The sequence below is a fragment of the Anguilla anguilla genome, chromosome 3 (genome assembly GCF_013347855.1).
Source record: "Anguilla anguilla isolate fAngAng1 chromosome 3, fAngAng1.pri, whole genome shotgun sequence".
Lineage (NCBI taxonomy): Eukaryota > Metazoa > Chordata > Actinopteri > Anguilliformes > Anguillidae > Anguilla > Anguilla anguilla.
This window is the reverse complement of record NC_049203.1, coordinates 66,437,966-66,452,993: the sequence shown is the minus strand read 5'-3', so window position 1 is coordinate 66,452,993 and position 15,028 is coordinate 66,437,966. Positions and strand designations below refer to the sequence as shown.

The window sequence follows — 15,028 nt, the reverse complement described above, 5'->3', positions numbered from 1 at the left end:
TGACAAAAAGTCATCCGAATACATTTTCTCTCAGCCTGTTCATAGCAACTTGGGAAAAGGCAGATTGAGCTGTAAATTAACGCCCTTATCATGCAGCGGCCGTGGAATTTGTGTGACAACGTAACTAAATACATGCAAATCCCTTCAGATAAACCATATGCATCGGCATCCCATACATTAACCCAGCTACTGAAGCACCATCTGTATAACAAGGTAAAAACAACATACAATCACTAGCAAGAGGAAGTTTGTTAAAATATGATTTCACCCAGTTCTTGTAGACAAAAGAACCTAGTTGACTGGAAAAAATTATTACAGAACTGATCATTCCTTAATTGATCCCCATTGGTGGATTTATATATATATATATATATATATATATATATATATATATATATATATATATATATGGTAATTAGGTTGAATGTTTGTTCTTATCTGAGTTTGGTCAGATTTTTGTACAGATTATTCTAAGAGGAGAGGCCATTTTCAAGAAAGCATCATTTTTCTTCGATCTGATGCTTACAGGATGGTTTTGGTTTCAATAGAAGCTTTCAAGCACAGTAATATTGAGCTGAAACATTTGAGGCAGATAACATGCATCACCACCACAGCGCACACACTATGTGTGTGAGCAGTTTTTTCATCTCCCCCCCCCTTTCCAAGGTCATACCTCTATATGACTTTCACAGCATGGCAATTACACCTCAGCAGGAGACTTAGGGAAATAAATAGAAATATAAATAGATAAAAAATAAATAAATAGAATGTCTTGAGCGATATCAGTATGAGAAAAATCTAAATGTTTGGTTGAATATGTAGGAGCCCTGAGCTGTTTTTTGTTTCGTTTTTTTTCCCCACTGCCATCAGAATTCTTTATCTGAACCAATCCGAACTAGACGTCCATGAGTATTAAAACCAGGGGTCCGATCAGTGACGGAAGTCACTCTAAGCAGCTTAGTGCACTGAAAATAATGAATGTCCAACACACTGCAAATTATCTGCGATCGGGTCATACAATACCTCATTACCGAGGGTAAAAGTTCCAAAAAAGACATCGTATAACTATGAGTGCAACGCAGACACTCTTAGTGCTAAAACACGTAGCCAGCAGTTCCAGCTCCATTACTCTTAATCACTGGCTGTGTTATCTCAGGCTGCCTGTAAGAAGGCCTCCAATGTTAATCTCTCGGTGGAGTGACCTATATTCCTGGCCCGGGGAGGAAAGGCTCTAAAGCACCACGTGTGAATATTATTCATAAATCACACCTGCATTGCCAGTGAAAAGATAAGGATAAGGATAAGGACAGCTGTGTTCACTGGGTCTGCCAAAAATATGGGAACCCAGGAAAGATGCCCTATATAATTCAGGAAAGTGTTCAGTATTTTAAATAATAAAATAACAAACAAAAAAAGCATAAACTACATAAAATTACAGATTGTGTGGTCAGAGAACACTTTGGTCCCTCATTGAATCCAATGGAAGTGACTGAATCACCCCCTATAAGCAATAGATGAAAATACATTTCACACTTCCCTGATTTGTAACGCTCCAACACACTTACCCAAGTATTAGATGGTATATAGGAAACAAACAAAAAAATACTTATTCAAATACATATTTCTTATCATGTCCCAGTTTTAGTGAAATCAGGAAAAACGGTAACACAGTTCATAGAGATGACTGATTTCCCTAAGAAAGACCCGTAGTGGAAATGACATAACTAGAATAAGAAACTGTGAGAAAAATTATGACAAAAACAATATGTAAAAAGGTCAAAAACGCGATGTTAACAGCATGAATCACAAAGATAGAGGAGCCCTTACATTCAGTATGTAAATCATTTAAGATTAATAGCCTTGGAACTGGTAAGACAGACTGCTTAACGCAAGAGGTCACATTTCCATATTTCCATATTTCAAGTGAGAGAGAGCTCTTAGTGACGGAAGAGAGATGTGCAACGCTACATGAATGAATGCACATGAACTGCCAAGCTGATTAAAATAAAACTTGAACATGAATCCTACACAAAATATCACTGCTACTTAAAATATCATTACTCAAGCTTTTAAGGAATTCCATCACTATGGCCCCGGTGTTTGACATTTGTGCAGGTATTTTATTTTTATTTAACTGTTACACAGCATGCATGAAAACATTTTCAATTCCAGCAGAAAGGTTAGTTGCTAGAATACACGTGTGTGTGCATGAGTATGTGTGTCTGAGTGTATGTGTGCACATGTGTGTGTGTGTGAGTGTGTGTCTGATTGTGCGTGCATATGTGTGTGTGGGTGCGCACGTGCACGTGTATGTGAGTTTGTGCACGTGCGTGCAATTCTGGCAGTACAGTAAGCCAAAAGCAGGAGGGAAGCTGTAAGGACCTTGGTCAGCGACATCCAGACCTGAATAAGCTGCAGGGATTTCAGCACCACGGACAGAGGCCCGCAGTCCAGCTCTCAGCTCTCAGCTCTCAGCCCAGCTCAGCTCCCTCTTCTAATCTCTCCCACACGAGGACTCAGAAGCACAGCCGCTCAGCGCTACCTCATCAAAATGGCCCGCGGAGAAGAGCACGGACCCTCACAAACGCGGAGAAGGAAGAAATCAATATTTTCAGGTGGCAGTAGTTTCCGCAGAAAGATGCTGCTGGCTATGGATGGCTTTGAGAGAGAGAGAGAGTTGCAAAGAACTCTGCCCCCCCCCCCCCCCCCGCCCCCCCGAGTATGTGTGAGCACTTCCCTACACAGCTGCCCCCCCCCCCCCCCCCCCCCCCCAAACAGCCAACATTCACCTATCTGAATGTTCCTTGTGTGATTATTTGCATTTTCGGTCTTATTGTCTTTTTTTAACAGACTGCTATTTATTTAAACATTAAATAGAATTGAACAACTGAAATAGAATTCAATTCAGTGAATTAAATGGTTCAAAATAAGTGCATTAACATTCACAGACTTTTCATCTGTTAGTGCAGATGGTGTTTTGTCTGAGGGAGTTATGCTGTACATTTAAAAGAGTTGCACAACAGTCCACAGAAATGTAGGTTTCACTGAATACTGGAAATAGAGGACATTACTTAAAACACCTGCCAACAATTACTTTAACAATCTATGAAACCAAATGCACCCCAAGGATGTTCTTCCGGGTATTTTACAATGTACTTCTCTGATTTACACCTGGTCAATGGCACTGTCTTCTCAACCCCTTCTCAAGGTTAATTCATCTCTGGTTTTACCTCTGTTTAATTACAAATGTTCATCGTGATTCTGCATAGAAACTGCATTATGTGAGATTTAGGAGTAAATCCCTTCCTGGCCTTTTGAGAATGAAATTCCAAATCGTTGTCAAAGCTTCAGCATATCCACCAAAGTCTAAGAAGAAGCAAATACTTATTTAACCTTACTATTAAAGCCACTCTGTGAAAAACTATAGGTGTTTCACTCATCTGACTCTTTAGTGCACTTAATTAAGAAATCATCAAATTAATGACCTGAACTAAAACTGTCAGTAATCAGTTAGAGAAGAGAAAAAGAAAGCTGAGATAAACATTTAAAACATCTGGTTCTTTAAAGTATAGACCTGACAACAGCAGAAATAAACTTCCCAGCTTGCTCTATTAAATACCAAGGCATATCTATTTTTATGCAGCTGCAAAATGGCTAGAAAAAGAAATAAATAAAGAAAGAAAGAAATAAAGCAAGAAAGAAAGAAAGAAGCATGGCTGCCTGTATACTGTGCAATACTACATTTTGGTTATTTGAAACTGCATTCCTGAAAAATATTCATTTGGATTAGCCCTGGGCAAGGATTAAATTGACACTGTGAATCAGTGAATCACTCATCAAGCCAAGCTAAAGACAGCAACACCTTTTTGGCACTCTGGGCATTTTCAGCATACTGTAAATTGGCCGTTAGCAAGGAGTAAGCATCCAGTTACTCATACTAGATTTGCTTTTGAAGAATTTCATTGTCCTGTCTATGAATTCTTAACTGCTGATTCTAACAAAAAGCACCACACGACATTTCAGCATCTATTAGCTCCTTGAGGCGTACATATTCGCACAGCCAGCATGCAGAGAAGTTTCTTTAAGATGTTTTCACAAAAATACTGAGGAAAAACAACATTCCTTTTGGGGGGTGGGGGGGGGGGGAAAGGAGCGGGAGAATAAGGCTTGTGCCAGTGACTACAGATGGAAATCCAGCAATGAGTGATGCACTGGATGGTTGTGCTGAGAATACCGCCACGGGCTACCTGATTTTCTCAGTGCTCAGCGCTCACTGCATTGACGTGCTGCAAGCCAAAGCTAAGCCCAGCCAGCAGTTTCCTCAGTCAGGAAAACTGTGGCGAGCATCGTGGGTACCGTCCCCAGTACGATGCTGTTCGATAGGGCCAAGATTCTTGGGTGATACTGAAGTGGAGAAATTTTAATCTCATTCTGCAAGAATGTGAAGGCTTCCATGAGGACTTCGGCAATGTTTTTTTAAGGTAACTGAATCTAATCCCTGCGAAACAAAAACAGTACAGAATCCAGTGAGCACCTGGAAGACACAAACATAGCCTCCCTCTTGTGCTGTGAGCAAGCAAGGTAACCTGATCTCCTGAATCCAAGGGATGGATTTCTGAGTGGTCAACATGATCCCAAAGAAAAAAGTGCTCATATGCAAGCTGGCCTTAACACGCAAACACTAAACCAAAGCAGACCTCACACAGTGGGTCCGGCACTCTGTCAGGTGTTCAGTTCTGTCTGGCCAGACACAATCTGAAAGTAATTCCAGATGTTCTGAAGTGCAATTTTAAAAAATGCATCCCACAATTTCAAATTATTAAAGAAAGCTATCACTTCAAAGGAGCACTGTGAACTTTCCCCATGGACTCAGTGGAAGGTCCTCAGGTGCAAGTTTTCTTCACTTGAGAACTTGGCTTCACTTGAGAGACAGCTTTATGCAGCTTCAGTGAATCGCCAATATCTCCACATCTTCACCGGACTTCAAAGATGCACCATCCTCGGGGATTAAATACCGAGCACACCGAGATCACATACATTTGTAGAAGAGTGTTAGATGTACAAGACTTTACCTGAACTCAAGACAGCGTAAATAGTGTACAACTGTTCATAAGAATCTTAAAGCTGAACTGTCTTAAGGCCATTGCTGTACATTGTGCTGCTTGTCACTATTAGAAAAGTTTTGATCTGGTTTTAAGGGTAAAGTACTGGGTGGGAATGTTAGGAGAGATAACTAAAACCAAAAGTTCATTTTCTACATGAAACTTCTATGGGATACTGGGTAATATGCAACTGCAATGCCGTTCCAGACTACATTCTCCCTTAACCCTGGTCTCTATTAGTTTCATCAAGATAAAACATTTAATGGCTCTGTTCTGTCAATAATCATGTTATACAAGAAACATTTTTAGGGCTTACCTGTTTCACGTGATAGGCAAAGAGGACATACTTCAGGTCGGGAGAAACCGAGTATTTTGCTACATTGTAATCAACCTAAAAGAGAAAGAAATCGACAAAAAAAATTACGATGCGGTATATGCACATACCATTTTAATAAGGCTAAGAGTGTGTATTTTCAAATATGGATTCTCCAACAAAGACGCTAGAATGCCTGAGCTAAGCTTAATCTTTTTTGTGAAATGACAAGAAGCGCTTCCCTATTGGCATATACCAACTGCTTGTATCCCAGGGAAATGGCACTGTGAAATCATGGACGGCTGTGGATGATTTTCAGAGATACACGGCACACCTACTGACAGATGGCAGCTGAACTACAAAAGATAAGACATTCATATTCAACAGAGTGGGAAGAATACATTTTCCAGTATGTGTCCAGCATTTACATGACATTATGAAAGCACTATGAAAGCTCTATGAAAGATATTATGGAACATTGCCGGTTCGCACAGTTCTGATAATGAAAATAAATCAGAATGCAAGTTAACAATAGGTGTATATCAGTTATTATACAGCCCATGTACTGAAAAAGGGACTGAAAAAAATGAATACACAAGGTTACAAAACCTGGCAAGGTGCTGGGCGTACACAATGTAAGGAATCCTGGCAGCCTTAAACCTACTCAACTCTCAGTGAAAAAAAAAACAAAAAACAATATCGTCCAGCAGTTGTGCACTCCATAATAACACAGTCTAGACTCAAACCCGCAACTACCCGACCAAGCAAGCATCTTTAAGACCTGAGCCATTCTGAGCCTGAAGGTGATCAAGGTGTGGCCATTTTTTAAATATTAAATGAACTTTGGTTAATGTCAAGGAAATTGCCCTGGAAATTGTAGACTAAAAGAATTGAGTATTTTATTAAATTAATATTTAAAAAAAAAATTTTTTTTTTTAATTGGCATCTCCAACTCCACCAGAACTTGAAATGTCAAAATCACAAATTATGTACAAGCATGCTTATTAAACAAACTTTATAACTTTGGTAACACAACCTCTTACAAAACACTTGCCATTGAATAGATTGCTATTTTCACAGCATGCCCAGATACAAATGACACTACTTAGCCGCTTCATTCATTCATGGTATCTGTTTATGTATCTAGGTGAACCACAGATGATTGACACCAGTGACACTGCCGCTCAGAGAAGACGTCGCAGAACAGCCTCACTTACGAAGGTGCTGTTTTCCAGCACGATTTCAGTCTCGTTCGTGAGGACGTTGAACCTGATGACGTGGCCGTCCCGGGTCCTGTACACAACCTCAGATTCTGGAAAAGAGAGCAGAGCGAGAGCATTGTCGTAATAAAGCCGTTATTTTGTATTTTCGGCTCATTTAAACGATTTATCGGGAGCGTACGTTAGCTCCCTTTTATTTAGAGAAGACTACGCCGCGTGAAAACGGAAATTTCTCTGGGAATGAAGGCGAACCTTTAAATGTTTAACAAATGAGAAAATTGGGCCCACACTGAGGACTCCTGACATGTGCTTTTAGGAGTGGAGATAAAGCGGGTTAAATAAGAACGGCTGTCAAACTATGCCCCCATTTTGTTAGTACGGACATAATTAAGCATTTCTAAACTGAAAGAAAAGGCTTGAAAGATGTCTCCTGTTTGGCTATTTAAATCAAATGCAGAACATGTAAAATGTTAAAAGCTTTCTACAATCACAGTAAACCCACTGTCATGCAAAACAAACAGAAAGCAACCTACAGAGGTTTTCCGAAAGTAATAATAATAATGATGAATAGTAAACACACACACACACACACACACACACACACACACATATATATATATATATATGATATGGCAGGGAGAGAGAAGTTTGTCTACAGCTGTGCTGCACCTAATGCCATGCTCCCACAACTAAGATAAACGCCATGGCTGCACTGTCTTCCCTTCACAAACACAGAACGCAACACCGCAGAGATCTGATCTTTATAACGTTCCGCAACTCAAACATCTGCACCGCTTTCATTGCCAGTGGAGATCGAGTGGCAGAGTAGGGCTGAGGTGTCAGTGGAAATCAATGTTTATTCTTGCCTGCCACTCAACAAGCAATCCAGGGTATTGAAACCGGGAACAAAGAGACGAACGGATGCATTTTCCAAAACACATTCAGATCTGATGGGTATATATCCTGGAAACATAGCCCAGCTGCATCTAAAGGCGTATTTTCCCTAAATAAAATTAAAAAAAATATACACATACTGTATAGCACAACTTAATATCGACTGACCCTACATAATGAGGAGAAATTAAAAGAATGAATTGTGTGTCATTCACAACTGACTCTGAGAGACACAAAGAAGGTGATTGTGTGAAGAACAGCACACACAGAGAGGGGGGAGAGAGAAGAGAGGGAGATATTCAAGCTAACCACTGTGGCGTTTTTAGAGTGATATTGACAAACACATTGAAGCAAGTACTAGATGTCACAAAAACATTACTTAGAGAACAGAGAATAGCAGTCAGAATAGACTCTGCACTTATATGGTCAATGAAATGAGAGAGAGCCATTTAGATTTTGAACTACAATCCTATATAGACTGTTGATCAACCCTGATGTTGCCTCACTTGAGTAGCTCAGTGCTATAACAATAACAGTAATAACAATACTTTATAACTATTTAATTAATGGGACTTTAATACACGGTCTTCACGTATTTCTTTGTAAATAACCATCCTTCTCATGAGGCATGGGTAACGGAAATTTCCATCAAATTTGGGGTTACATTTCCCTGGCTGCTACTACGCAACTCGCAAGGGTAATTTATGTCAGGGCCAGGTTTAATCTAGTACAAATCACATTTCCACAATCTCTCACATAGAGCGGATTTTGAATAGCAGCCCATGTCAAGGCTTTATCCTCAAAACTTATAAGTAATTTTGTTAATCATACCACGTGCTAAAAATAACTTTCCAGTCTAATACAGGGGGAACAGGATATCCATCACGCTCCATCCCGGTAATGTGACTAAAGGACTCTCCACAACCGATGAATCCTTGCAGCAGTTTATCACTTGTGCAATGTACGACAGGGAAAAAAAAAAGCATTAATTCATTTTGGCAAATAATTAATGTCCAAAATCTTTGCCCATTAGAGGTTCCGCCCTGGCAGTGGCGTTGGTCTTTTGCAGCGAGTCTGGCACCCTGTTTCAGATACAGTTTAACCTAGGATTACAAAATAAAATGCACACAAACTTTTTAGTACTTACTTTCTGCAAAATGACACATTTTGTAGCCTCTAATAAGCACACTTCATGCGAGAGGGAAAAAAGCTAATTAGTACAAGATTGAATAAAGTAGATTTTATTTAGGCAGCCAGTTGACTGTGAATTATAAAGGCCGTGGTACAGGGCAGGTTCTCATCTCAGTTCTGGCTGACAACAGACATTTTAATAGAAAAGGACAAAAATATCAACAGAGGCATAAAAAGATAAAACCTTCTGGGGTTTAGAATTATTATACATTTCAGCTCAACTGCACCAAAAAGGCTAATCAAATGCAGGCCCAACATATTCTGGGCATGTCCTGAGCAAAAGTAAAATAAACACAGTGAAAATTAAGAAATAAAGCAGTGTTTTTTTTTCATGTACACACATTTTAAAAGGCTGGCACTGAGAAAAAAATAAAATAAAAAAAATAAGAATGAATATTGAAGCTCTTTCTTTATACTAATGTTAGTCAGATTTAGAGCACGTGAAATGAATATGAAACTTAAGGGTAATGCTCCAAGCAGTTAAGACTGAATCCAGACTACAGTTAGAACTCTGGAGAGTACAGGGTGAGAGGACCCCCCCCCCAAAGCACACTTATCCTGGAATCCATTCACCATGGAAGTGCCAACCAATACAGGCAACCCAGAGCAGGAAGTTGTGAGACATTACATCACATTGCAGACGCTCTTATCCAGAGGGACCTACATTGTATGCAATTATACAGCTGGATATATACTGGAGCAATGCAGGTTAAGTACCTTGCTCAAGGGTACAACGGTGTCCTACCGGGGAATCGAACCTGCGACCTTTAGGTTACGAGACCAACTCCTTCGCCATTATACTGCACCGCCGCCCCGAGACGGAGTGGCAGACCGGTTGATTCAATTAAACACCTTAAATGAGCGGTCAGGAGGGGCTTGAGGGCTAAGCGAAGGGCCGGCGCTGGTCGGTTTCCGAGGGCTCTGATTGGCTCCTCGCAGGAGCACACGTGTAACAGTGAAGGAATGAAGGCCCGGAATTCTCTCCCCGGATACGGAACGCGGCCGGCGCTGAGATACGGAGTGAATCACAGTAATTCGCATCCGATCCGTCGGAAGACGGCGTTTCCGACAGCCAGTACACGGCCGTTTTTTTTATCATTGAGCCACAGTGACGTTACGAGACCTCTGACAGTTCGTATCGCGTTTCTGTACGTCTCACGCAGAGCTTCAGACGGTAAACGGGACTCAAGGCACCCGCCTTTTATTATGGAATTATGAGAGACCGGTTCCCCGCTTCTTTTTGTAACCGCTATGCCACTTCAAAAGGAACAACAACAAAAAAAAAAACTCTTCTTTGAAATTTTCTACATTTCACAACCATCATACAAGTGCACGTGATCAAACCGCATATCTGCGAACTAAAAAATCTGTCAGCAGAACATGTAGATCTAATCTATGTTATGTCATTATAATATTTTAAAAAAACACTAACTTACATAGACAAAGCACGCAATTTTCGCACAAAAAAAAAAAACAATTCTGAAAAATCCATAGGCACACAAAAGCAACAATATCTGAATGATGACAAACTACAACTGAACCTACGAAAGCCACAGACCAAAGCAAAGTACCCATATTTTGTCAGTTTTATAAAAGCCTCAAACACGTCTGACCATCCGTGGTATCACACCTGAAACCTAGGAAACAGCATTTCCAGCTCTGTGCTCAGCCACAATCCTGTATCTGTCCGCAATATCTTCTGCGCCTGACTGCATTATATATCTCCCTGTCCCACAACCGGCAGAGCCAGATTTACCACTGTACACGCTGACCAAATACGCAGTAATGAATTATATGTGCAACGCACCTGCATAAAACACATTTACCCATCATGCATCATTCATTCCATGGGCAGTATGTTAGGTGAAGATACAGACAGGGACAACAATTTTTATTTTCTTTTTTTAATGAAAAATATATTAATTTCTTGTTTCATAGCTATGGAATAAAGAAATGAACTCATGATGTGCTGCATGTGTGACAACTGAAAGGCTTTGTTAACCCTGGAGAGCTAATTGAATCTGCTCTGACATTTTAGTTTAGACCAAGCACCGTTTGCACTCCTATTGTCACATTCAAAGAACTCTAAGCCATATGTTTCAGCTTTGGCATGTTAAACATCTCAATTCCTCAGTATCTCCATGGAGACCAGTTATTCAGGATTCTGATGCTTACTGATTCTGTCCTTGACCCAAAAAAATGCAGCCAAAGCATTGCACAAAAAATCTAATCATTTACCTGTGCGCCAATGTTTGTTTCATTTTATGGCTGACCTTTTCTCTGTGATTTTCAACAACATGCTGCGAATGTCAACACGAATATACTGTAGACAGCACCAGCACCATCACCATATGCCTCCATAAAATATTTAGGACACTTTTAGGAAATTTAAGAACAGCTCGATTTTGAAAGCACTTATTTCAAAAAATTCAAAATCAACTCCCATCTTAAAACTCTAACATCTCTCTTTCAAACACCAATTGTATTATTGCTCAGGCCCCTTGCTATCTAAATATTTACAATGATATTTAACGCGCTGGAAATGGTAGCCGGGTGTAAGGTTTAAATCCTTTGCTAATCTGTGCCTTTGAGCAACCTGAAATGCTTCAGTAGATATCCCGCATTATAAACTGCCCATGACCTCGGTAAATTTAACCGATTCACTTTTCTCTCCCCAATTTTATGATGCCCAATTTTTTAAATCAGCACTCATTGCCGCAAAATCTGCGGTCCCCGCCTGCCTCATTTCAAACTCGCCATGCGCTGATGCTTGATCAGAAGCACTCAGCATCACTAAACGGTGCAGAAGGAGTCCTTCAGCGTCACTTCTGGACGCCATTGGTATCTCCGTAGGCTTCAACAGAAACCCCTCTACGTCTTTATGTTGACGCCAAGGGTAAACAGGCTATATCGATGCCCAGTGGCGTAGGTTTCGTTTGAACATTGGCGGGGGGGGGGCACATTAAGCAGGGGGTCTGGGGGTCCTCCCCCATTAAATTTTGAGCATCAAACACTTCATTTCAATTTATGGTGGAAATGCTTCTTTCGTGTTTTTTTGGGGGGGGGGGGGGGGTGGGGGGGGGTGGGGGGTGGGACAAATGCACGTGTTCTAAATATTGAGGGGGACGTATCTCCTGCGTCCCCCCCCGAAATCTACGCCTATGTCAACGACACCAGGGGTAAAAGGGAACCGTGCATCTCACCCGATCTTAACATAACCAGAATTACAACCTAATACAAGTGTAATGATTTCCTAAAATTAAACATTTTTTATTTGCATTTCACAATTCACAAACTAAAAAGATATACCTTCCCCCAGATCCCGTTTACCCAGAACACACCGTGATATAATCCACCATAGCACACGCGGTGCCTTAACACACGCTGTGATATAATCAGGGATTATCATAAATAGATTGTGAAAAAAAAAATTTGGGAGAGAAAAAAAAAACATTGATTTTCCCCTTGACCTTTCGCTGGTGTTCCCATGTTATCGAATATGATGTGAATACCTTCAGAAATTATATTATTAAATCAGGCTTTGAATTTTTAATAGAAACCTGCAAGTCAGGTCCTTCCTGGCCATGGGTTCTGAAATTAAGCCCTCATTACTTACTCTGTATTTGAAATAATTTCCTTTTCAGTGTATTAAATCGGACTCTTTAAACCAGTCTTGGATTTACTGATCAGATGAATAAATGAATTTTAATATGTAACTTGATGAGAAGGAAAATTCATTATTTCTGAGGTATAGTACAGTGCGGTCTTCAATCTTGTCAGATTCAGAGCAAGACTTGTGTACATGGCTGCAGCTCCTCAAATATGAACAGACAGGTCGTTCCATGTTCAGGGAATATGATGGTGATAGAAAGAAGCAGTTTTGATTGTGAAAATAGTTTATGGTATTACAGTGAGTTCATCTTTGACAAGTAAGAGCCTTGCAATGTGCTCAACTGACACTATCACTGGACTCACATCTTGGAAGACTGGAAGTAAACCAGAACCCTTATTTTCCATTCCTTCACTTCAAAATTAAGAGCAAACTACTAGCTACTACTTTTTGCATATGTTTCTACAGATTAATTGAAGGAGCAAAGTGTGGAGTCACTTAGCACCAAAATTAACTTGCTGGATGCTCAACGCAATGGATGCGCAACATTTTCCTACAAAAATGCCTCTATTCAGTTAAAAGAGGATTATCTCATAGGTATGTCGACTCACTGTGATTGGTGCCATGTTTGCGACATGCGGGGGTTGTCTAGAGAATAATGTCTATGTTTTGGTTGTGGAAAACGTCAGTGATGTTACATCTTTCGTTTATAAGATGTAATCTTTGCCCCTTTCTGTTGACAATTAACCTCTTACTTTGTGAGTTAACCTTCTTTTTACAGAGCGCTTCAGACAAGTAGAAGTGAAGCAGAACAGACGAGCCCAACGTACAAGCGTTAAGGCAAACAACACGACTGTATTAAGGTAGAAACATCCTCATGCGTGATTGGCTCCTCACGTGTGATTGGCTCTTCAAGTCAGTAAGAACCGGCCAATCCCTGTGCACAAGTACCTGGCGGCCTGAAAAAAAAAACCACCTCTTAAACTCAGAGGAGACGTTCACCAAGGGGACATCTTCAAAGCAACCTTTCCTATTATTCCAGAGAAGAAAAGGAAGGACAGCACAGTCCCGTCCTCTGTGGGCAATTCAAACCCGCCTTTCATTCTCCGCCACACTGCCGTTTTCCAGCGGCTGTTTGTCGCTCAAGGGCGCAGTTTGGGTGGCACTTTTTAAGGCTTTATAAAGCTTTAAGAGCTTTATAAGGTTTCTGAAAAGGTTCCCAGAGGACACCATGGTGACATAACACTTTTTGTTTTTTAAATCTAAAAAACTAAACTTCACTCATAATGTGTGCTGGCCAATCAATGATAGACTAATGTAATCAATGACATACTAATTAAGACTTGATTATATTAGATTAAATCGCTGGGAAGACAAAATGAAAGTAAATAATTTAATTAGCAATTGTGGCAAATACCAATCTGATGACTTCACTTTTAAACGATCATCACTCCCAAACAAACCTCAGCCAAAAGATTATCACCACAATTTATTTTCTTGGCAGACATCTTTTTCCAGGACAACTGCAACATGTTGGCAGCCTCCCAGTTGATAAGCCTCACTAAAGCTGTATACATTGATCCAGAGACGAGACCCATAGTCTGGTATCAGATCGTGACAGTGTCAATGCCAAAAGTGGCCAGAAGTATGCGAAGAAAAACACACATACTCAGCTCTTGCAAAATGGAGGGTGGAATCAGTAGAGCCGTTGGAACTGCATATCCCATCATGCATTAGCAACTCCTGAGGCAAGCTAAGTGCAGCCCTCCAGTGACATGAGCAAACAGCTCCGCGGGTAGATAGAAGCACCAACTGGCTGCATGTGTTAGGTACAGTAGGACACACATGGTAGTCAGTGCAACCTTAAATAGACAGAGTAAGTTGCACCAATGGATTGGACTTTCGCTCCTGATTGGCCGCTCCAAATTGGCAGGCAAGCCTTTGCAGTTCCACCCGACACTACATCTGATAGTTTGATTCTGGCAGGACCGGCGTCTCAACTCTTAAGATCTTAAGGGTTTTAATTGTTCCACCGGGACATGTATCCCGACAATTTAGACAGGCAGGTGGCGGTTACATGCTTCACAGAACCACTTTAATTAGGTCCTTGAGCCGGTCCCAAACGTGTGAAGACATTAGGAGTCACGCCCATCTGATTCCGGATAAGAATCACAGTGTTAAAAGCGTGAGGAGATACTGTAGGCGGTGAAAAACACAAGTGCCCCCCAGATGATTCAGCTCTTTTTTTCCACTACCGCGGCAATTATTGATTTCAAAGACGAGGCTTCATTTCATCATGTGCGCCTGGATTCAGTCAACATCAGTCAATGTGACTGGAGGCACGCTCATACGCAATGTCCACACAATTATATTCATTGATTTTTTTTCTGACTTTTTTTTTTGATCCTGCCGGAGTTTGCGAATAAAGCAAATTGTTAGCTGAGAAAAAGTCGAAGGATATTTTTAATGCTCGTTCCCCACTTTGCCCAACTGTCACTTCGGGAGTATGAACAAGCGCAAGCACTCCGCACCGAAACACACAATGCAAAACACGCCACCTACAGTATGTTGCTTCATGGCAGGTCTCACTTGCATATGAAAGATGTGACCTCCTGGGTTTTTACTTCTGTTGTCATGCTACACCCGTGTTTATTTATTTATTTAATTTTATTTTTGTGAAATGGCTGCAAAAGGATGC

The 15,028-nt window shown here is 40.7% G+C and overlaps 1 protein-coding gene across 2 annotated transcripts in view; it reads right to left on the bottom strand.

The window, feature by feature from the left end:
- LOC118224266 (inactive dipeptidyl peptidase 10-like) overlaps positions 1-15,028 on the bottom strand; it is a 113,867-nt gene that overhangs the window by 28,742 nt on the left and 70,097 nt on the right. For both annotated transcript variants that reach the window (XM_035411599.1, XM_035411600.1), the window contains exons 4-5: positions 6,633-6,727; positions 5,419-5,493 (exon numbers count right to left, since the gene is read on the bottom strand). In XM_035411599.1, coding sequence (XP_035267490.1) covers positions 5,419-5,493; positions 6,633-6,727 — 170 coding nt within the window. The remainder of the gene's footprint in view (positions 1-5,418; positions 5,494-6,632; positions 6,728-15,028) is intronic.